Raw genomic sequence first — 23,401 nt, forward strand, 5'->3', positions numbered from 1 at the left:
AGGAAGGATCTTGACATGCTTATTAGGATAATGGGTCTAGATATCACCACAGTGTTCTGTGGAGAAAGAACCCTAATGTGAAATATCACCTGTTGGGTTAGAGAGACAAGAAAAACCTTTAAGGTACCCTAAAATATATGTAAGTCTGGGATAGGGAAAGATTTTACAAACATGACTTCATAAGTGTAACATGAAAGAAATTTAAAAATAAGATATGAAGGGGACAAAAGGGTGACTTTTTAATAGTGAATGAAGCACTAAAAATGCAGTCTTAACAAAGACTTAGACGCTCAGTTACCACCCCTCTGCTGACTGTGGAGTGGAGGCGGGGGAGTTGGGAAACCATCCTCAGTATGTGTCCTGTCATTTGGCTCTGGGGCTGGGTCGGGGCTCCTCATGGGCTGAGTGGATTCCTGTTGGTGACCTTGGGTTCAGGACAGTCATGGTTTGGATGGACAAGCACAAACGGGTCTCTCCTGGGTGCTTCCCCACAGGGTTTCCAGGTCCTCGTGGAGATGGAGTGGCTGGATTTTGGCCACAAGTTTGCTGACCGGTGTGGTCATGGGGAGAACTCGGATGATCTGAACGAGCGTTGCCCAGTGTTTTTGCAGTGGCTTGACTGTGTTCATCAGCTTCAAAGGCAATTTCCATGCTCTTTTGAGTTCAATGAAGCATTCCTTGTGAGTCTGTGCTTGTGATTCTTCATTTTGGGGACCTTCTAAATTCATAGGGGTATCAGTGTAAGTGTTAGTGGGCCAGTTTTCACTTTAAACAGCATCCTTTCTAGATTTAATTAAGGGGCTATTCTTACCTTATTTAAAAAAAAAGGTGACACAGGTGTTTGTTCATTTAATGAATCCATGTGCACTAAGTTCATGTGAAGTCTTTGAGTTGTTCCAAAGGTAGCTTTAAAAATGGGGAATAGAAGCACTAAACAGTAGTTAAAAATAGAAACAGTAGGTTTTCGTCTGCACCCTCTAGTCAATCATATCAGCCCGCCTGGGTCTGTTTCCCACTCTCTGCTCCCGTCCTTTGAAGGAGGACACACTGGCCTTGCCCTCTTCCAGCCTCCCTCCACCTGGGCACCAGCTTCCATGCCCTCCTCTGCTCAGCTTCATGGCTTCAGCGTTCCTGCTTCCCGCCCTCTGTCGGCCTGTTCCCGCTTTTCTGGATCACTGCCGTCAGCGTACAAGCAGGGTGCAGTGCCTCCTGCCTCATCACACCTGTTCCTGCATCCTGTATCCCCTCGAGCTGCTACCTCATTTCTTATTTCTTCACAGCAGAGCTCCTCAGGTCTGCTACATTTACTCTCCCAAATTCTTCTCCCCTTCTCTCTTAAACCTGGTTCGGTCAGGTGTTCACCCCATTTTACCAGAGCTGCTCTTGTTAAGGTCACCAGTGATCTTCACGTCACTAACCCAGTGATTAGTTTTCACTCACCTTTTAAAAAATTTGCAGTATAATTGATAGATAACATTTTGTTAGTTTCAGGTATACAACAGTGATTTGATACTTGTATATATTGCTAGTTAGTTAGTTCAGTCACTCAGTCGTGTCCGACTCTTTGCGACCCCATGAACCGCAGCACGCCAGGCCTCCCTGTCCATCACCAACTGCCGGAGTCTGCAGAAACACATGTGCATCGAGTCGGTGATGCCATCCAACCATCTCATCCTCTGTTGTCCCCTTCTCCTCCTGCCCTCAGTCTTTCCCAGCATCAGGGTCTTTTCACATGAGTCAGCTCTTCGCATCAGGTTGCCAAAGTATTGGAGTTTCAGCTTCAACATCAGTCCTTCCAATGAACATCCAGGACTAATCTCCTTTAGGATGGACTGGTTGGATTTCCCTGCAGTCCAAGGGACTCTCAAGAGTCTTCTCCAACACCACAGTTCAAAAGCATCAATTCTTCGGTGCTCAGCTTTCTTTATAGTCCAACTCTCACATCTGCTAGAAGATACTGCAAAATCTAGTATTAACATTTGTCACCATGCATAGTGATAAAGTTTTTTCTTGTGATGAGAGCTTTTAAGATGTGCTCTCCTGGCAGCTTTTAGATACACAGCACAGTACTACTCACTCTCTTAGGACCAACCCCCTGACTTAGATCCCCCTAACTCACGTCACATCCCGCTGACTTGTTTTATAATAGGAAGTTTGTACCTTTTGACTTGTCTTCATCTTCTTTGGTTCATCATTAATATTTGGCATAATTGAGTCACCCCTTTCTGAAACACTTTCTTCAGTTGACTTCTATCACACACTCTTAGTTCTCAGCTTCACCAGCTGCTCCTTTCTGTCTCCTTAGCTGGTTCTTCCTTATCCCCCACTTCGGAATGTTGGAATGTCCCAGAGTTCAGGCTCCTTCTCTAGAGGTTCATCCAGTCCTTTGGCTTTAATTGCTGTCTGTGATTCCTACGTGTATAGTCTTCAGCCTAGACCTCTGTCTCTACTTAACTCCAGGCTCTGATATCCACTTGTGACTGCTCAGGATCTCCACTTGAATGTCTTAAGGATATTTCAAACCTAACATTTTCAGAACTTAGTTCTTAATATCTATATCTCCCCACCTCAAAACTGATCTTCCAGAAGTCTTCCTTCTCACCAAATGGCAACTCAGTCCTTCATTTCATTTAGGGCAAAGCTTTTATGTTGTCCTCAACTCCCCTTTCATATTCCACATTCAGTCTATCAGCAGATTCTGTCATTCTGCTTTAAAAATATATCTAAAACCTGATAGCTTACTGCTGCCGGTGCTGTTGCCCCAGTTGCAGACAGACAGTTCAGCAGCCTCAGAGGTCCTTCTGAAACATGGCATAGACTCTGTCTTTCCTGTCAGGAAGCCTCTGGTGACTCTGCTTTTCCGCACAGTAAAAGCCACAGTCCCTCAAATGGCCTGCAGGGCTCTTGCAGAGGTGACCGTCCAGGCTCATGTCCTCCCGCCCTTCACCTCATGCAGTGTCCGTCTGTCACACTGGCCTCCTCCAGTTGCTCAGCAGTTGCAAGCTTGTGCTCCCCTCAGGACCATCGTGCTAGCGGTCGCTGCTGCCTGGACGGCCTCCCAGCTCCCGTCCCCCAGTGCGCATGTGCCCTGCTCTCCCCTTTTCAGCAGGTCCCTGCCACTGAGGCCTCTCACACTGCCCTGCACGTGCTCCGGCCCTCTTCCCTGCCTTCCTGCCTTAGTGTGCATCGCACTGCTCACGCCTCCCCCAGGGCAGGAGAGCGGGCTTCTCACTGCTGCTTCTCTGCACCCATAGACACACCTGGGCTGCTCCACAGCAGCATGTTGAAGAAGCTGTTGTGAAGTATGCGCTCAATTCAGACTTGGCGGCGCACTGACCCGCTCCTATGCCCAGTAAACTTAGGACCTCGGAAGTTACTTACAGGGAGGCAGAGAGGATGGGGGTGCCAACGCCCTTTTGACTCAGGAGTGATGGTGGTCGGGGTTGTGAGGAGGCTGCAACTTGGTTCCCCCATCTTCCCGAGTGTGAACTGAAGTGCACATCATGGGTGTTGGGGAAGGTAGCTCTGCTGGGCTGACTTCCCCCCAGAAAACATGTATCCCTTGCTTGGTTTTGCTTCATGTTGGATCTCATAGGTGAAACTGGTGCAGCATACCTATTCCTGCCTCTTTGGAACATTCCTGTGCAACAACGCCAAGGAGAGAGGAGAGAAGCACACTCAGGAGCGGACTTGTTCTGTGTGGTCACTGCTTCGGGCGGGCAACAAGGCTTTCAAAAACCTACTGTATTCCTCTCAGTCAGAGGCCGTATGTATCCTTCAGCCTTTTTTGCTCTCAGCAGCAGAGTAAATTCGGGGATGGGGACACATGGGATCCTTTTCGAGAAGCAACTGTTTTCTCAAAGGCCTCTCGGTTGTCTCTGGATAGCTTGGTTCCATTTTTTTCCAACCACTCTGTCCCGAGAAAGGCCTGTTTTCTGGTTATGCTTTGCCCTGCTTCCAACTCCTCTTTGTTCGGGGTGGTTTGACCTAACACATGTCTCTACTTGGCCACTGTAGATAAGAGTCTTTTCTAAGCGTCTCTGCCAGAGCTTAACTTACTCCCAGCATCTCCTGACAAGTGGAACAGGCACTTAGGTCACCCTGGATGCCTGACAGCTCAGAAGGCGCTGCGGGCCCCCCGCACCTTCCCAGTGTCAACAGGTGGTGATACCCACTGCAGCTTCTGCCTCAGCGTGACACTGGCATGTCTGTCTGACTGATTCTCCGCTCACATGGAGAACTGGCAGCTCCTTTAAGACTTTGTTCCTCAAAGGAACACCGTCTGTTAAGCAGAGAAAAGGAAGCACGTACATCTGTGCATTGGTCCATGGTCTTGTTCCTCGTGTCAGAATGCATCTTAAATTCTAAGTCACAAGGAGGCCAATCTGAGGTTATATTGATTTACTGGACTATTAATGAATAACTTCTTACTTCAGTTAAGTAGTCCAAGGAAGGATTGAAGCTAGCTGCTTCTCTCTCTCCTGTGCCTGCTGGACAAGTAGCAGTATGGAAGAAAGTTTCCTTCCTTCCTTTCCACATGATTAATTTAGATGATCTTATAAAACAGGTTTGACAGTGTGTTCTGAAGCCAAGCTTTGTACCAGGGAACAGACAATCACCATCTAGCAGAATGACTCACTTTCTTGTGCAGTAAAAGCAACAAATTAAGCTGAGGAAAGCCAGTCATTGAGTAAAGGTGACCTAAGAAATAACTAATGAGAAATGGATTTTTGAAAAACATTTTTAGATTTTCATGCCCACAGAGGCTCTCAGGTGAAATATGTCTACCGCCTGCTCTTGGCCCCAGATAATAGGTGCATTCACTCACGTAATGGCTTTTGGAGATCTTGCAGGAATGCTGGGCATTCCTGCTTGGTGCTTGCTCTTCCCCTCGTTCCTAGACATTTCTGACAGACTTGTGGGAACTTGTTAAGCCCATGCCCCGCTGTCTCCTCAGGTGCTGTACCCTGTGTGCCACGTGCGCAACCTGATGCTGTGGAGTGCAGTGTACCTGCCCTGCCCGTCCCCGTCCACCCCCGTGGACGACAGCTGCGCGCCGTACCCAGCCCCAGGCTGCAGCCCTGACGATCCGCCCCTGAGTCGGTGAGCCTGCGGCTGATGCTGAGTCCTCAGGCCCTTCCTGGGTGTATTCCTGTGTTGGGGTGTATGCAGGGATGGTCAGACATTTTGACATTGTCTGGCTGCACACGTCTTTCTTAGCGCTCTTGAGGTTTTCTTAGGGAAAGTGTAAAGGTTTTGGGCTCTGAGGCTCTGGATAGCTTGAGCCTCGTCCCTGAAGAGTACTGGGCACTGTTTCCACTCTGTTCTTGGGCAGTTTCTCAGTGATGGAGCACATCCTCTGGGTTCCTGTGACCCTCTGGCTTGAGTTGCAGCCACAGCTTTGTGCTCCTGCCTCGCTGCTGTGACTTGTCATCTTGCACTTGAAAGGCAGATTTTATCAGATGATAGTCTGCTTTGCAACCTATGAATTAGCTTTATTGAATTCAGACTGATGAATAATAGAGTAATTTAAAATATTGTACTATCAGAAAATCAGCAACGCTACCTTCCTTTGCCACTAATTGAGAAATGCAGAAGTATCATGAAGATTGTCTTTCTAAACCCGTGTTTGGTGTTAGTTTATCTGTATGTGTTGGGCATGGGGTGCCTGAGAGTAGAAGGTCTCACCCTGGAGCTCTGCCTGCCTGCAGCCTGAGCCTTATTCCAGATATGCCACGGCTCCTTGAGTAGCTGTAATGGAGCCAGTGAGGAAATGACTGCCCGTTAAAACCTGTTGCTCTGACTTCTCCCAGAACAACCTCAGATCCTCATTTCCCCCAAACTCCTTTCTTTAGGCTACCAAAGACCAGATCATTTGACAATCTGACCACCGCCTGCGACAACACAGTGCCTCTGGCCAGCCGGCGCAGCAGTGACCCAAGCCTGAACGAGAAGTGGCAGGAGCACCGTCGCTCGCTGGAACTGAGCACCCTGGCCGGTCCTGGGGAGGAGCCTGTGGAGCCTGACAGCCTGGGGAAACCGACCAAAGTGCTGGGTGGTGCCGAGCTGTCTGTTGCGGCTGGAGTAGCTGAGGGGCAGATGGAGAACATTTTGCAAGAGGCCACCAAAGAGGAGAGTGGGGTAGAGGAGCCTGCCCACAGGGGGGTGCAGGAGGTCAAAGAGGAGGCTCTGTTGGAAGAGGGGAGCAGGGGTAAGAGCCCCGAGGGCTCAGCCCATGAACTTGATCAGCAGCCAGAGGTGGGGGAGGCTTCCCTAAGGAGTCATCCAGGCACTAGCCTTTCTGGGCTCTCGCAGGGTGTTCCTGAGCAGGGTGGGCACAGTGTTCTCCCCAGTTCTCTCCAGGAGCCCCCCAGGGAAGAGGGTTCCCAGGAGGTCCCTATGGAACCGTCTCAGATAGGAGCTACAGCAGAGGACAGGGAGGAGGCAGTCCTTCCTGTCTCAGCAGATGTGGCGGTTGACTCTGGTACCTCACAGTCAAGTTCTCTGCCCTCCCAAGTTTCATTTGAGACCAGAGGACCAAACATGGATGGGTCTGTGGACATGTTAATGGAAGATAAAGTGAAGTCAGACAGCGGGCCCCAGGGCCATCATAGACCTGGCCCTGTCCACAGTGGCTGGCTCGGTGGCAAGGACGTGCTTCCTCCAGCCGTGGAGCCCAGGCCTGCAGAGAGGCCCCAACTGGGGCCTGTGGTGCACAGGACTTCCCCTGGCAGCGCCCGGAGCCCAGCGCATTCTCCTAGTGCCTTGCCTTTAGCCGAATGTAAGGAGGGGCTTGTGTGCAACGGTGCCCCAGAGACTGAAAATAAGGCCTCGGAGCAGCCCCCAGGGCTTAGTACCCTCCAGAAGTATCCCACCCCCAATGGACACTGCGCCAACGGGGAGACTGGGAGGAGCAAGGACTCCCTGAGCCGCCAGCTGTCGGCCACAAGCTGCAGCTCTGCCCACGTACACACGAGGAGCTTGCACCCCAAGTGGCTGCACGGACACTCGGGGAGACCGTCGGCCGCTGGCAGCCCTGAGCAGCCTTCCCGCAGCCACCTGGACGATGACGGCATGCCTGTGTACACGGACACGATCCAGCAGCGCCTGCGTCAGATTGAGTCGGGCCACCAGCAGGAAGTGGAGACCTTGAAGAAACAAGTCCAGGAGCTGAGGAGTCGCCTGGAGAGTCAGTACCTGACTAGCTCCCTGCGCTTCAACGGGGACTTTGGGGATGAAGTGGTGAGTACACCATGGTGCCTCCGTAGCTGCACAGGAGATGGGCACACTGTGCCGGGCCCCTTCTGTCCGGATTTCAGAGACAGTCGGAAAGGTTTAGAATAGCCCTGGTGAGAGGCTGGAGAGCGCCCCCGCCAGGTGACCAGCAGTGCGCTGCTTTCTCTCTCCCGCCTGCGCACCCTCCACGGGCATCCTGTCTACAGGAGAGGCAGGAGAGAGTGCGCACTCACTGTGTGGCTGGTCAGTTCTCTGCGCAGAGAGGGTCAGGCCTTGAAGAGCGTGAACTGGCAGAATGACATTCGTCCAGCAACACCAGATATTCCAGTCCAGTCACAGTGCCTGTCCTACCCCAGTAGCTAGTGAGCAGTTAGTCCCTACCCCCCAGTAATGTGAGCTGTGGCTTGGAAGGTTTAGTTCTTTTTAAACATATGTGTACCCATCTTGTGGCAGGTGATGGTAGTAGAGATGGGAAGGAGGATTGGTTTCTAGCACAGTCGGGAGTTAGTGCAGATGGGCCTGGTGACTGGAAGGGGAGGTACCTTAGGGGAGAGTCTCGGAGACACTCTCCTTCCTGGTGGGTCTGACTTGGCGTGATTAAGAACAGGTGTGAGTCTGGCTCTGAATCAGTCAGCGTACATTAAAGGCGGGCTCATCCAATGACTTCACTTCAAACTGACTTGGTTTTTTCATTTTCCCAAAGAGTCCTTCAGAGAAAGGAGGACACGCCCAAAGCACTGTTTCAGCACACAGGTGTCAGTGGCAGGGTTAGATTTGGCAGGTCCACTGGAGCAGCCGACATGGAGTTCCACCTCCACCCTGGTCACCTCTGCCTACCCACTCCCTGGAGCCCAAGGCCTGCCCCTCCACTCCAGAGTCACTGCACCCGGCCTTAGATCTGTGTATCTCTCTTCCAGCTGAGCTCAACCTTGTCTCTGCACCTGCTCAACCCAGCTCTCGATGGCTGAGGCACCTAGAGATTCAGCAGCCCTAACACCCAGGCCCGCCCACACTCCCCGTGCTCCCTTCTTTGCCAAGCTCTTTCTTCTTCTGGGAGGAGACCAGGTTCATTCTGTTCAGCTGTGTTTGTTTGCCAACAGACTTCAATTCCCGACTCGGAAAGCAATCTGGATCAGAACTGTTTGTCTCGCTGCAGCACAGAGATTTTCTCTGAAGCCAGCTGGGAGCAGGTGGATAAACAGGACACGGAGGTACAGGCTCAGCCCCTGTTCTGAGTGCCACCCATGCAACTGTTTTGCGGTTCTTCTCCACCCCCATCGTCTGTCCCCCCTGCCCCAGCCAAGGGAAGACCTCACCGCACACTCACCCTCTCTGAGTCTCAGCACCTATGAATTCCCGTCAAATCTGGAGTTTCTAAGCCAGGGAAACTCGAGCCAGCCCTCTCTCCTCAGTGCCTCTGCACTAGAGCCTTGCCCGCTCTCACAGCAACCAGGCTGCTCTGGCTGCCTCTTGATCTCAGGGGAGTTTGGAGTCCCCTCGAGGGGAACGATTTGGACGCCTTTCTTGTACTGCTGACATCAGGCCTGATTGGCTGGTGCCACTGGAGCCAGTGTGGTCCTTGTGACTCTTGCTGCCCCAGCATGGCTCCGTTGGCTCCAGCTGGATGGCCCATCTCCTGTCACTGACCTGGCCCCGATGTTTTACAGATGACCCGTTGGCTCCCTGACCACCTGGCCGCCCACTGCTACGCGTGCGACAGCGCCTTCTGGCTTGCCAGCCGGAAGCACCACTGCAGGTGCCCCTGGAGGGAGTGGCGGGGCAGGCGGGGTGTGGGGGCCGAGGCTGGGGCAGAGCCTGCGGATGGAGATGGGGGCATCTGGCTGACAGACCCAGGGGGTCTTCAGAACCCTGGCCCACCTTTTGTGCCTGTGAAATCAGTGTTTACAGAACTTCATTTGGTGTCTGTCTTCCATTTTAGAGTGATTGTGAGTAAGTTTTGAAATGTACAAATGATGTCCCTTTTCCACCGAAACCACCACTTTTTATTCCTAGAGTGAAAGTGCTTCCCATGCAGCATGGCTGCTGTGAGCAAAAGAGCTTTCCTACTGTGGGCAGGGAGCTTCATTTGCCTGCCCCTTGCCCTGTTCCCTGACCTCATACTCCTTGGGGGTAGGGGGCTGGTGGGACTGGCTGAGAACGCAGTTTTTGGTCCACAAGGCTCTTACTTCTTTCTGGGCTGCAGAGTGAGTGGCTACAGATGCTTTGCTCCAGGTTGGGGGGTGACTGGAGAATAATCAGTGTTTCTGGGATAGGGATTTGATCTGAATTGTGGCAGAGCTCACCCGCATGAGCGGACCTGGTTTAAAATAGAACCACCTCTCTGTCCAACGATGATGCTTCCAGGACTGTGTATCTCCCCGCCCTCACCCCAAGCCCAAATGTCTTTAGTTGGCTTCTCTTCTGAGCTCTCTCTCCCCTCCTTGCAGGGACACTGATCGTGTTGATCAAACGTGGTGAGCATTTGCAACAGCTTGTCTGTGGTGTCTGCACATCTACAGTAACTTCTCCACACTAACGCTCCCATTCCCCCTCTCTGCACTCACTGGGATGAAGCTTGGGTCCAGGAGCACAGGCAGGTGGGCTGGGGGCGTGGGGACAGCACAGCCGCTGGCTGAGGAGACCACTGGAGCTGGTCAGGCTGTAGCCAAGGGTGTGCCTGCTGACCGCACAGGTCAGGCAAGCCATCTGGCTGATGGCAAGAGGGGTGCTTCAGCAGGGGCTGGTCTTGTGAAGTGGCCAGTAGAAGGGGTACTTAGTTGTGCGTCAGTCATTCCCTGAGATCTCAGGATAGTACTGGCATCACTACTCTTTTTTTTTTTTCCCCTTAAAAAAAAAAAGAGCCCAGGACGGAACAGAGATGGTCTTTCCAGAGAACTGCTAGCACTGAAAACTGCAAGGCAAGACCCCACGTGGCATCCATCAGGATTGCCTGAGAGAGGTCAGATAGACAAGCTTTAGCTCATCAAATTCATGTCAGGCCTTTGATTGAATTCCAGCAGGTATGTGAAATAAATGTACACATTCAGAAATAGATTGAGGCAGTTTCTCTCTGTAACCACAGGTTCTTACTGATACATGCTTTTCAGAAACAGTTGTGAATTACTCACTGCATTCCAGAGGATGAAGTCTTGTGTGTTGGTTTTCCTTCTTTCTTTTCATTGCCCCTTTCCTTTTGTGGTATTCTTTCATCCGCAAAGCGTATTCAGCATTCTCTTTCGTGCTTAAGTGGTCCTTAATCCAGCGGTGGGTTTCCTTTCTGAGGAGCATAAAGGAGAAGGTCGTGAGTGATGCTGGCTGAGGAGGAGCTCCCCTTTAGCTTTTGACCCCACGTCATTGGAGGGCTGCATCAGACTCCTTGGAGTCTCCTGTTGGGCTTATTGGGGTTGATTTTAGGGCCTCCCCAGAGTGGGGCTGTAAGGTGAGCATAACCTCAGCCTCTGCCAGTTCCCCTTCCTGGAGGCCATGCAGGGCATCTGTTTCGGTGTGCAGACACCTATGCTGCACACACGCATCAGAGCTGGGCTTTCAAACGTAGGAAGGGTGAGAGGTCAGGGTGCATTCAGGCCTTTAGAGAGCGGATACTCCCTGGAGATGCATGCGGGCAGCAGAGTGACCCACGAGTGGAGTGACTGACCCTTGTCTAATCGGGGGTGTGTGTGCACGCGTGTTCATCTGCATTGTCCTCTCACCCTGAGCATGTGGCACTGGTTGCTCGTCTCCTGGCTTCGCATGCCGGCAGCACAGCAGTCCTAGACGGCAGCAGCCTGTTCTGTGTTACTGCCTCTGAGCCTTTGGGCACGGGCTCCTCACTCCCCAGGTGGGCCGGAGGTTTCTCTCATCTGAGCGGCTCAGAGACCAATCGAATTGGTCCCTGGCCTCTTTATGATCTCAAGCTACACAGAGGCCATTGCTCAGGTGGGTGTGGCCACAGGGTTTTCCTGGACCAAGACTCAGCCATCGAGCTAATAGCTGCCTTCCGCCCTGGGCCCATTTGCTTTCATGGATCTCTGTTGAGCAGTGTCTTCTGACACCTGGTAACCTTGAGCCATAGTGGTAAGGCAGCCAGGTGTCCTGGACCCTAAAGTGAAAGTGGTGTGCGACTGTGCTCGGGAGGGCTCCCTTCCCTGCCTGGCTTCTTCCTGGGTCAGACCCACCAAGTGTTTGGTGTAGAGGAGTCTCCAGTCTCCAGCACATCTGAGTTGCATACAGGGAAGCTCTGTCTTCTGAAGTTGGTTTCCCCAGCCTGTCTCTGCTGCTGACACTAACACTGTTTTTGTTTTTTCTCATCTCAAGGAACTGTGGGAACGTATTCTGCTCCAGTTGTTGTAACCAGAAGGTTCCAGTTCCCAGCCAGCAGCTCTTTGAACCTAGTCGAGTGTGCAAGTCTTGCTATAGCAGCCTGCATCCCACAAGCTCCAGCATTGACCTTGAACTGGATAAGCCCATTGCTGCCACTTCAAACTGAAGCTGCGTGACCTGGGGCAGGCGGAGGCCGAGCTGCTCCTGACAGGCCCACGCAGCCTGGGCAGACCTAGAGGCCCGTGTGCTTTGGAATGGGGGCGTGAACCAGCTGTGCAGAATGGCAGCCCTTTGGGGTGTGCCGCTGGGTTGTGCTTTGAGTCCTCTCTTCCCATCCCATCCCACCCCTGCGTTTTTTTCCTCTACATTTTCTATCCTCCTCCTGCCTCCAAAAAAGAGAAAAGTACCCTGGTTGTTTTTTAAAAAAAAAATTTTTTTTTTTATTTTGATGGAAGAGCAGAGGTTGCCAGCTGTCAAGCAGTGCTGAGCGGTGCTTTGTTCTTCAGGATGGGAGGAGGCTGGTTGAGTCAGGAGTGGAGGCCTGAGCTGGACAGCGGGGAATAACGCCGGTACTGCCATTTGTGACCGATCCTCGTTAACACCACCACATCAGAGCCAAGGGGAAACCTTTGCTTCTGAGGACGCCAAGAGCATCTGCCCTAAGAGCAGTGCCCCCGTGCCCTCTCCCCCGCAGAGGGGCTGGGCCAGTCCCCCCACAGGCAGAGGAATGGGAGTGGGGTTGGGAGGGGGCACCCTCCAGAGGCCCTGAGAGGGTTGGCCCTGGCTGGCTGGCATCTCCTCTTCACGGGATTCTCTTGTTATCTTGCTAAGGGACCCAGGTGTCTGGGCTCCCCTCACTGACAGTGGTCGGCCCCCTTAGCCAGGCCAGCAGCGCTTCCCACCCTTGGGCGCCAGGTGTCAGACCGGCCGAAGCACAGCACCCCGCTGCTGCGGTCAAGGCCGGTCAAGGCCGGAGCGCGTGCTGAGCCCGGGGAGTGCCTCAAAGCCCCCTCCCAGGCCTAGTCCCCCAAACACTCTCTTCCTCGGCCAGCACAGGGAAGTCCAGACTCAGGGTTCCCGAACCGCCCCACTCCCAAACAATCCTGGACCTCCCCCTTGAGGGGTAGAATCGGTCTTTCGGAGTGCAAGCGTCTGGAAGAGGCAGTGTGTCCCACAGAACCAGCCTTCCTCCACTGCCCCTTGGAGCCCAGCCCTGCTGCTGTGCTGCTCGTCAGCCGCGAGGGGCGACGTGGTGACTGCGGGGTTCCTTAAAGAAGGGACATAGCCCATCGGAGATGCAAGGCACCTCTCCTCAGCAAGCTTTGATGTGGCCCTCAAAGAGCCTTAATCAGGACTTGTGGTGGAGGCGGGTACGGAGAAGGGTGGGGCAGAGTTCAGGTTTGTGCTTTGTGATCTCGGTGTCCGTGTCTGTGCCTGCCATCCCTCCCTGGGGAAGGGCCATGCTCGGCGCTGCGAAAAGCTGCTAACCGGTAACTGGGCGGATTGTGGTGAGCAGTGGGGGTGTGGCCTGGGAACTCTCCCGACCTTTTGGGAGCAGCTCCCTGGCGAAGGGCAAGTTGTGTCTCAGGAAGGTGGCTCCTGGGTGTAGCTAAGACTTGGCCCGAAGCCTTCCCTGGAGCTATCAGTCCAGGCAAAGCCAAGGGCACCTGAGCACGGCTGACCTTCCAGTGGCAGCAGGCTGCTCAGAATTTGCATTGAGTGAAACAGGGTGAAATTCTCCTCCACACTCTGTGTGGTCAGGCCTTGCAGGTTGGGAGAAATCAGTCTAATTGAAGATTGTGCAGTTCCTAGTGACAGGTGCCAAGAGGTAATGATTACGGGTTTCTTGGGTCTGATGTACAGTGTGAATAAATGCTTGCAGCTCTTAGCCCTTTTTTGATCAATGAAGCACTTTTTTATTAATATTTTTCTTTGTATGTAAAGGAGGAACCTTAACTCTCCGTAGCTGTACATATAACCCTTTTCTCCTAAAGAGGAGTTGATCAGCGCTCCTATATTTTTCATTTTTTGTCAAAGCAAGAAGTAAATACTTTAGAACTGTTAAATATATAAATAAAGTGAATAAAGTTTAGTGTTCCGCATGGTAGCGTTTGCTAGCATGTTCTGATTTTTCTCCCTGTGGTTTATTCCCCTTCATCCCATTTCCCTCTGACACTGAAGCAATTTGAGGTGCTGCTGAGAAATTGAACTTTGATACAGGAAAACTAGATTTCTTTTTAGCTCTAGACCTTGGCAAGGAGCCTGCACCGTGATGCCCACACTGAAGCATATTTCCTTGATGGTTTTTGCCCCATGGTCTCCAAAGTTAAAAAGGCAAAGCATCGTAACAGTCGGCCATTCTTCCTTATCTGAAGAACTGAGTGTCAACAGTAATTAAAACTACCTCTGTCCTCCAGGCTCTTTTTTTCTGTTGTTACTCTAATGTCAGCCAGTGCTCCGGCCCCTCACCCCACATACCAAGGAGCATCAGCAGTGCCTGCGGTGGCGGTGAGCACCGAGGCCTGCACACAGCAGAGACTGAAGGGGGTTTGCGGCTAGAAAGCACCTCGCCTCTGCCTGACCTTGGCAGAGAATCCTTGGGGCAGAGGAGACCAAACTGGATGTGAGTGGACCATGTGCATACCTAGAGGCCTCCTGCCTCCTCCCACAAGAGGGAGGAAGCTCCACCTCTTAGATCTGTAACCAGTCAGGAAGGCCATAGCTTCCTGTCACTTCCTGACTCGCTCCTGCTCTTTGTAGAGGGATTTTCTTTCCCATGTCACTGTTGGGCACCCTTCCTGTCCCTCGGGCCTCTGAAGGACATAACGTGGTGCAGTTCTTCCCAAGGGAGGGTAGGTACCGATTAGTGCCCAACTCTGGGGTCACCAGCCTTACATCTGAGGTGAGTTGCGTGCTCTTGACAAGTGGCCTGCGATGAGCGACCTGAGAGCCTCCCAAGGTCACTCTCTGGATGTACTCACTGCTTAAAGTACACACACACTTTTAAACACTCCAGCTGGTTCCAGTCTGAGATCTGTGTGCGCCGTGTGGCAGTTGTGTGCGGGGGAAGGTGCCGCTTCAGCAGCCTCAGTCCATCAGGGAGCTGAGTCTGGGCTTAGACCACTTTGTGAAAACCTGAGTGTGTGTCCACACAGAGCTCCCGTTCCTGAGGGCTAATGCTTTAGCCCTTGGTAAGTTAGAAATACTGGTAGAGTCTAACAAAGCTGTTGGGGCCATAGATGGGGAACTGCTGGCGTTAGGAAGATGGAGAAGACCTGCACAGTGTGGGCAGGAGGCAAGGAAGTGCCCCATGAGGGAGGCTGTACGTGGAGGAGTTGGTTATCCGAGGACACGGCCAGTTTTCCTCACTCGGAGATATTTGATCTCTGAGCCCTGGAGCTCTAAAGGTGACCTTGAGGTGCCAGGTTGTCATCCTCATCTCCAGATTTGCCTTTCCTGGGTCTCTTAGTATTTCCCTTCTTTCTGTACTTTGGTCTCGATCCCAGTCCAAAAAATGATAGAGTGCAGTGATCCACTAAGACTTCCTAGTAAAGGTGTACAGAAAATTGATTTTGCTAAAATGCTCATTGTTTATATTAGCAAATGATATTCTAAAGAAATACTGTGGCACATTTAAAGGGGAATGAACAAAATGCTCCCAGAGCATTTGTTAAACTTCCAGCTATTTAAAAAAAAATCAAAATGGGAGTAGAGAGTAAACCCTAGAATACCGTTTTCAGGCCACTTGGCTTCATACACCTGACTTGGCCCACAAGGCTGGGTGATGCCCTGCCACTGAAACCCTCCCATGTAGCGGTATGCCGCGTCTGCTGAGGGTGCGGCTAACAGCAGATGACGGCGGGCCTGGGCTGTGCAGCAAAATGACTGACTCTCCACTTGGAGTTTGGAAACCATGGCAGGGGTCCAGCTGTTTGATTTCATCATCTAAGAGCATTTGTTCTAAGTGGAGCTCACTGATGAGCTATCTGGAGGGCAGGACTAGAATTCTAGTGTGAGAGGCAGCAGCTCCGCTCCCCAGCCTCTGACTCCTCGAGACGGTCTCCCTGGCCCGGTACACCGCGGCAGTGCTGCCTGCGTCCTCACCCTTGTTTGGAGTCATCTGCTGCCTGTTGTGCGGATACCAGCTGCCTCCCTGGTCAAATGGGGCTCTTCTAGGTTAGGCTGTTGGTCAGAGCCATGAGGGGAAAGGGTACCCTCTGAAGTAGGAATTAACAAAGGTTTTAAATGCTGTTGTATTTTATCACTTTGTCTTTTCTATCATATCCATGTTCTTAGCTTCTGTTAACACTGCTCACGGCAGTTGGCATTTCAGTTGTATTTTCAGTGAAATTTTACATCGGCTTTTAAAACTGACTTAACTGCTTCCAGACTGGTGTTAAGATTTTTTTCTAAATGCAAAACGTAACCCCTGAGGCTTGGATCCTGGTTAAATACCCTGTTGCTGCTGAAAGCAGTACCTGCTACTGCAACAGCCTTGGCTCTGCTGTAGACTGAGTGAGTGTGTAAACTGAGGAGATAGCATCTTCACCCCCAGTTGTTCAGCCCCTTGCACTGTGCTTCGCTAGTCAGTCGTGTGGCCAGTGTTGAGGTGCCGGGAGTAAATCCACTCTTCCCTGGTCTGTGCAAGAGACACGGAGGGGACAGCAGGAGTCCACGTTTGTGTCTGAGGCCTGGGACTTGAAATCCTGACGTTAGAGGTGGGCAAGGGATCTTAGGTGGGTAGATTTGTGGTTTTCATGCTCTTCTGTGGGGAGCGAGCCTCCAGCTCTTTTTAGTATTGGGCTTCCACCTAAGATCTGATTTGAAGGGTTTGGATGATTAAAATTACTGATTTAATCCACCCTCCTGGTTTTACTTTTTACAGTGGTTCTTGTTGGTTATCTGTGTTACGAACAGCAGTGTGTCCGTGTGAATTCCAAACTCCCAAACTATCCTCTCCCGCCCCACCCCACCCTTCCCCTCTGGGAACCATACACTCATTCTGTTTCTCTTTTGTGAATAGTTTTGATTTGCATTTCTCTAATCATTATTAATGATGAACTTTTTTTTTTTTAATTTTTAAACTTTACATAATTGTATTAGTTTTTCCAAATATCAAATGTGGCTGTTGGCCATCTGTATATCTTCTTTGGGAAAATGTTTAGGTTTTCTGCCCATTTTTTGATTGGGTTTTTTTGTTGTTGTTAGTGAGTTGTATGAGCTGTTGGGTGACTAATCCCTTGTGGGTCACCTTGTTTGTGATTCCCATTGTTGTGTAAAAGCTTTCACGTTTAATTGGGTCCCCTTTTTGTTTTTATTCCCATAACTCTGGGAGATAGACTGAAAAAGATATTGCTGCTATTTATGTCAATTCTGCCCATGTTTTCCTCTAAGAGTTTTATAGTATCTGGTCTTACATTTAGGTCTTTAATCCATTTTGAGTTTGTGATGCTTTGTTGAGAAAAATGAGATTCAGGGAGCAGCAAAGATTCATCCAGGGTTACCAGTGAAAGCAAAATGTAAATAAAACATTCTCTCCTGATGCCTTCCCTTCAGAGCTCTTGGGCTTCCAGAAAGCAGCCTTAGATAAATAGTTATTCTAACCTGGTTCTCTTTGGATTAGCCAAATCAGAAATCTTGGAGATGAGCCTAGCAGTCCCTACACAAAGGCTTAAACTGTAAGTCCTCCGATCCCTGGTACCAAAATCAAAAAGTTTTGATATTATATATAATCCAGTTTTTTTTTTCTTTTAACCTTTCAAGTACCTAAGAACAATGTTAACAGAATGAACTAAATTCAAGTCATAATGTCTTAAAATCAGTGGGGTGGCAGGGGTCAGGGTGGGGAAGCATTTCTGACTAATGCAAGTTGTGAACTCAGTGTCCAATTCATACCTGTTTTTATTTGGAATGGTATAGAGGAAAAAACCTGATTTTTATCTATGTAAGTGCAAACAGTTACAGCTTGTCTGCAGTCTCTGGTTATGGACAAAACTGAAGTAGATGCTTGAAAAAAGGATTAAGAGAGGACTATCCAGGACCTGCTTTCAGCCCTTATCTTCCATACATCAGGTGAGAAACACCCAAAGGTTATAATCACTAAAATTACACGTGGTGACAGCCAGCACCCAGGTGTGGTGACCCCAGCACCGACCCAAGAAGCCCTCACAAGCACGAAACTGGAGGCCTTACCTGAGGGCTCCAGCGGTCTAAGCCATGCGTGTTTTGTCTCTGAGCGTACCTGTTAACGGATGATTTTCACTATTTAATATGACACTTGGAGTGAGGGAGTGCAGGGAGCCTCTGAGGTGCTGCCACAAAAGCCAGTTTCAAAACCAGTTATTTGGTGTAAAGACTCTGGGGTTTCTGAGCCCACAAGCCTGGGCCAGCTGAGCACCTCCTCAGCTGGAGTGGAGCACTGGCCCCAGGGCTGGGTCGATGATGAGGACCTGGTAAGTGCTCCCCGCCCCTGTCCATGAAACAAGGTGACTTCCACTGCTGGAGGACATTGGGAAAGATCAGAGCCAGACAGGCTCCTGTCTCACCGGTCTTAAAACTTGAAGACAACTGGCCCTGCCCTGGGTCTTCCACCTTACAGAGGTAACATTCTGGTCTAAGTTTACTTACAATATCGTGCAATTGTCACTACTCGAAGACTTCAGAGTTCATCTATGAACTTTAAATACTGATGTATTTTAATGGATGCAGGTCTGCCTTAGAGGTGCACTGCTGCCTTAGAATCCTATAAAAGCAATGGGAAAGAGGGGCCAGAGAAAAACTGCTTGTTGGAGTTGAGGTGGCCTGAGTTTGCTGAACAGCTGGCGAGGTTTAGGTTTCTGACTGAAGACTGCACAAGCCAGGAGCTACACAGAGCAGCTGGCTCTGCAGGCTGCGCAGCAGGGGAGGGAGAGGGGGCCTTGCCTCTAAGCAGCGCGGATGTCTGAGGCACGGGCCTGGGCCAGGCTGTGTCTGCTACTTAGCAGGTGAGCCTAAGGTTGCAAGAGAGTGACGACCTTACCTTCAGCTCATGCTCCTTGCCATCTCCAATGCGAGAGGAGCCCAGGGTGGGTGAACATACTTAAGGCTTCATCACCCAAATTAAAACAGACTGAGTTAATTATGAATGGCTCCTCTGCTGTACTTCGCCTGTGGGACAGCCATCCCCTAGAGCTGGAGGTCTTTCAAGTCCCCCTTAGATTGCTGGTACCTGCTGACACACACTACTGGGGCGGCTCCCAGTTTTGAAGTTCTGCCAGCCCTGGGGACCCGACCTGGGTGCCGTTTCTGTTCTTTGATTTGACTTGATGGACCAGCCAGCTGCTGCCTCAGACGTCTGTGCCCAACATGTGTGTTCTCTGGGGTCCCCAAGGACCTGCCGTGCCTGCTGGCTCTTCTGCTGCTGCAGCTGGCCTTCGGGGCTGTGCCATACTGTCCTGTCCTTGCACCTGTGTGGTGCTGGTGTTCCTGACGTTCAGTTGTTGGCTCTGCTTCCACACATGCTTCCTTGGAGACTTGTATAAATCAAGGTACTTTATTAACAACAGTTCCATCCATGTCTCCAGCTGTTCCCGAGCCAGCGTGCGAGGCCGCCTCACGTGCACACCCTGTGCAGCCCGAGGCATCAGCCCAAGGGACTAGTTCTCAGGGCCTAGGACCCTGCTCACCCAGTCCTGTCAGCTGGAAGGAGGGCGGAGCCAGGAGGCCTGCAGCCCGGGCCTGTCGCCAGTCCTCTGCGCACCGGGTCTAAGGCGCGGGGATGGCGCAGTTCCTTCCCAGTCAGCCTGCAGCAGTTGCGAACCTGATGCCACTCTGCCTTCCTCGCCCCCACGTCCAGGTAGGAAGTTAACCTCCTCTTTCCAGACGGTAGCTGAATTCCTCCCCAAAGCCCTGCCCGCCTTAAGAAGTTCTGAGCCACACTAGGCAGGAATGAACCTTGGCAGCTAAAGCCACTGCCCACAGCTCCTGTGCGCTGCCTGAGGCAGGGAGGGCAAGGGGGCGAATCCTTTGCTTCTCCTTACCTGGACATCTGGATCACCCTTGCCTCTCATGTGCTCCATAGCTCTGCCCTCCAAAGCCCTCTAGACTTTCGGAGATCACTGCCAAGGCCTGAAAAGCTGAGGACAAGAGCCTGGGTGTCTGAAGTCACCTGTTTGCCCTTCATCTCTGCGGCCCTAACTGAAACCTCAGCTTACACTTTGCTTCTGACAGCTCTGGATATACCAGCTGACTCGGTCTTTTAACAACTAATGAGACCGGTGGTTCTTTCTGCACAGCCTTCTTCGGTGACTTAGATGCATCCCTATCCCAGGAGATAATGTGGCATTTCTGTCTCTGGCACTGCCGTCTGTTAGGGGAGACTAGGCAGATAAAAGATCCTCATTATCCAGAAAGAACTGGGACCTGGAAAGCCCTTTTAGAGTTAACCCACTGTGGACAGAGACCAGAGTTTCACACGGTAAATAGTGAAAAAGGCTTGATTGGAACAAGTATCTATTAGAAGAGTGTATCTGCAACTATGAGCTAATTCTTGAGTATTTTATATATACATATTTCCGTCCTAAAGTTATGTGATTGTACACAGGACATGGTTTCATGTTTGATTTCCATAGTACAGTCAGCCACAAGGGTGGTTTTTAGTCAAGGCCTTCTCCGGTTTTCCGGAGAGCTTCTCTTCAGCCTTTGACAGTCAAACCGCCCGCCATGCAGCGCTTCACTTGTTCCTGAACCTCATTCTGAGTCCTCACTGGCCAGGGGCTGCACTCGTTGGTAAGTGGCAGCAGACACCGACTCCATCGGGCTTGAAACAACTCTTAGCCTGAAGAAGCCGGAGCTGGGTGTCTGCCTAGGCCCGTGCCTGTGTAGGTCTGTGCTGCCCTGATCCAGAGATCGTGGGACCTGTGTTCTAGCTCTTTCGGTGATTTAGGCTGTGGCTCTGACCACTCCAGTCTGTTCTGATTCTCCTCTGTGGGGAAGTTTGTCTGGTTAACCCACAAAGCTGTGGAGGAACCAATGAGGAAATAGTCATGTTTTACAGAGTTAATTGCCATGCAGCCTGGGGGGGTAGCATCCTGAAAGCGCACACTTGAACTTATGCTCTGCCGGAGTCCCCCCCATACCTGCTTTCCCATGTCATCCAGAGTTGGAGGGGGCAGGAACCCTTCTTGTTTGCTAGGCATCCGGCCTGCTCCAGGGCAAGGAACGTCTCTCGCCTGACCTGCCCAACTGGAGGAAGAAGGGGGACGTGTCGGGCTCTCAGTGCTCACAGAATTCCTGGCCACCTCTAGCCAGGGTGGTCCCCAGTGTGAACTAGCGAAGATCCAGCCACTGTGGGGGGTGGGGGGGGGAGTGTGACCGGGGACAGCTTCTCTGGCTGGGTGGCCCTGCCCAGGAGCCTCACTTCCAGGGCAGGTGAGGGCTAAGCCACAGGCCGCTGTGCTGGTGCCTCACCTCCATTCTGGGCAGTGGCGACCCCTGAACTTCCCAAATACAAACTTCTTGATGTCTGCCCATTTTTAGAAAGGAGAGCCACCAGAGGTGCCCCTAGGGAGCAGAGTAGTGGGCTCAGACAGCAGGTACAGAAGGTGGGGGGAGTTGAACCCCTGCCCTCAGAGGGGAGCTGCACTCCGTAGTCCGAGTAGGGGTAAACTTCCGGAGGGGCCCTCTGGCACCCTTCCTTCCACAGCACCGCCCGCCCCGCTTCCACAGCCCTCTCTAGGCCAGGAGTCCCTCCTGCCTGCCCACTGCTGTGCCCACGGCTGCTCCTGCTTCTCCCCCGCCACCTCTGCTCCAACCCCCGTCACCCTGGCGAGTCCTCCAGGACAGCCTCACCCGAAGGCAGTGAAAGCACACGAGCTGGAAACAGCTCGGTGTCCGCCAGCGGGGCAAGGGACAAACAGGCTGAAATGCTCACTTGCAGAGCATAACGAAGCAAGAGTGAAGGAGCTAGTTACATACACAAACACATGCATGAATCTATGTAACACCAAATGGAAGAAAAGGAAATTATCTGCTGAATGATTCCATTCTTTAAAAGTTCAAAACCAGGCAAAAGTGTTATTTCAGGTGCAAAGACATGGTAACTACAAAAGCCAGGGCCCTGGACATCTCTAGAGGCTGGAGAGGATGTGACCTTCTGGACAGTGGTGGGTTTCACGACTGCTCATCTCATAACTCATCATCCTCTGCAGATTTTTAACGTACTTTTCTAGTCATGTTATTTTACAAAGGTAAAACCACCACCCAGTCCCTCCATACCTTGGGGTTCTCAGGGCATCAACCCCGTGGCGTGCACACCTCTCCCGTGATCGGTCAGCCTCAGTGGGGAGCTGTCAAGGCCTGAGAAGCAGCGTTGGCTCAACCGCTTGGGTGGCCCTGGGTCCGTGAGCGGAGGGCCGCCGTCACTCCCCCAGGGGTGGGCTTGCCCAGCCTGACTGTTTAGAGGGAGTGTGTGTCAGCCCGGAGCACTGGCTTCCTGGCTGCAGCAGCCTGGCCCTGAGTGGGTCTTACCTGACCCAGGTCTGCTGCCCATGAACGGGGTCTGCTATGATGAGTTGCCCCAGCACCCTAGGTCTAACGTAAATCAGGTGGGCTACTCTTGGTTTCCACTGTTTGTTTATATAATGTGGTCATCTGTCCACTTACCTGGAGTTGGTGGGGGAACATTACAGGGACCTCCCCACGCCTGGAAACCTTTGATTATGTACAGGGAGAGCAGTCACATAGCAAAAAACGAACCCCTACTTCATGTCAGGCACCTCAGTAGCTGAGGCAGAGAAAGCCAGAACCCTGTATTCACGGAGAAGACTGTTGACAAGACGGGTAAGTGAGAGAACGCTGCGGAGCAGTCTAGGGGTCTGTGGGAAACTGCAGCGAGTCAGGAGAGGTCCCTAGGGAAGCAGTGTGTAAACCAGGGTCTGAGGGATGAAGAGGGAGACAAACCAATTCGTTGAGCACGTACTATGTGCTAAGCCCCTTTTGTCCAGACCACCATTGTTTAAGACAGGTGTTACCCCATTTTACAGATGAAGCAGCTGAGGCTCAGCGAGCTGAAGAGCCCTATCCAAGGTCGCTCAGCTAACCTGCAGCAGAATGCAGACTCAAACTCCAGTCTGGTGATCCAAAAGCCAGGCAGTGAGGCGGCTGCTGTCACAGACAAGGCCAGAAGTGGTGGTGGCCTCAGTGGATCCAGAGAGAAGCAGACGTGCAGGCCCAGCAGGGACCTGGAGGGGAAGTGACAGGACTCAGCGAGCACTGCTGAGGCAGAAGGGCAGGACGTGCTGCAGGCTCCGCCTTGACCCGCTGGATCATTTACTGCGGTGGAGGATGAGGGGAAGGATAGAGGTTTAGAGGGGAAAAAAACATCATCTAAATTTGATATAAAATAAAACCAGGCTAATCCCATGCCTAGAAACTCCCTCTCCACGCCGCAATCCCAGTGTTCTCTCCACCCATTCCCGCCGCTCCTCCCACTGTCCTAAGGCCCCCTGTTCTCTTCTGAGCCTCCAGCCTTCTACTACCTCACCTCGGGCAGGTCAGAGCTGGGAGGCCCACCAAGAGGATGCTGGCCCTGGGCCCCCGGGCTTTGCTCAGGCCTCTCCTGAAGCTCCCTCCGCTACAGAGGCTCTGCCTGGGGAGGAGCTGCTTGTGTGCTGAACTCCTCAGGGTGGAGTCTTCCCCCAACCCCTTCCCTCTCCCCCCACTAGGACCCAGAACATTCTGTGTGCACAGCCTCCACAGTCACACAGGGCTCAGAAGGGCCTTGTCTTGGTCTAATGCGCTTCTACTGCAGTTCCAAATATATTCCTACTGTCTATAATAAGGGGCCCATGTTTTCATTTTGGATTAG

General features: G+C 51.9%; 1 protein-coding gene across 15 annotated transcripts in view; it reads left to right on the forward strand.

Moving 5' to 3' along the window:
• Nucleotides 1-13,684, forward strand: part of MTMR3 (myotubularin related protein 3) — a 131,527-nt gene extending 117,843 nt beyond the window's left edge. For 7 of the 15 annotated variants that reach the window (XM_070769812.1, XM_019977333.2, XM_019977336.2 and 4 more), the window contains 8 exons: nucleotides 495-680; nucleotides 3,596-3,766; nucleotides 4,958-5,103; nucleotides 5,856-7,242; nucleotides 8,337-8,447; nucleotides 8,904-8,992; nucleotides 9,684-9,710; nucleotides 11,551-13,684. In XM_070769812.1, the coding sequence (XP_070625913.1) occupies nucleotides 495-680; nucleotides 3,596-3,766; nucleotides 4,958-5,103; nucleotides 5,856-7,242; nucleotides 8,337-8,447; nucleotides 8,904-8,992; nucleotides 9,684-9,710; nucleotides 11,551-11,722 (2,289 nt within the window). In that variant the 3' untranslated portion in view covers nucleotides 11,723-13,684. The other 8 variants (XM_019977338.2, XM_019977340.2, XM_019977335.2 and 5 more) reach the window with 5 other exon arrangements.
• The last annotated feature ends 9,717 nt before the right edge of the window (nucleotides 13,685-23,401 follow it).

Source organism: Bos indicus, chromosome 17 (genome assembly GCF_029378745.1).
Source record: "Bos indicus isolate NIAB-ARS_2022 breed Sahiwal x Tharparkar chromosome 17, NIAB-ARS_B.indTharparkar_mat_pri_1.0, whole genome shotgun sequence".
In the NCBI taxonomy this organism is placed as follows: Eukaryota; Metazoa; Chordata; class Mammalia; order Artiodactyla; family Bovidae; genus Bos; species Bos indicus.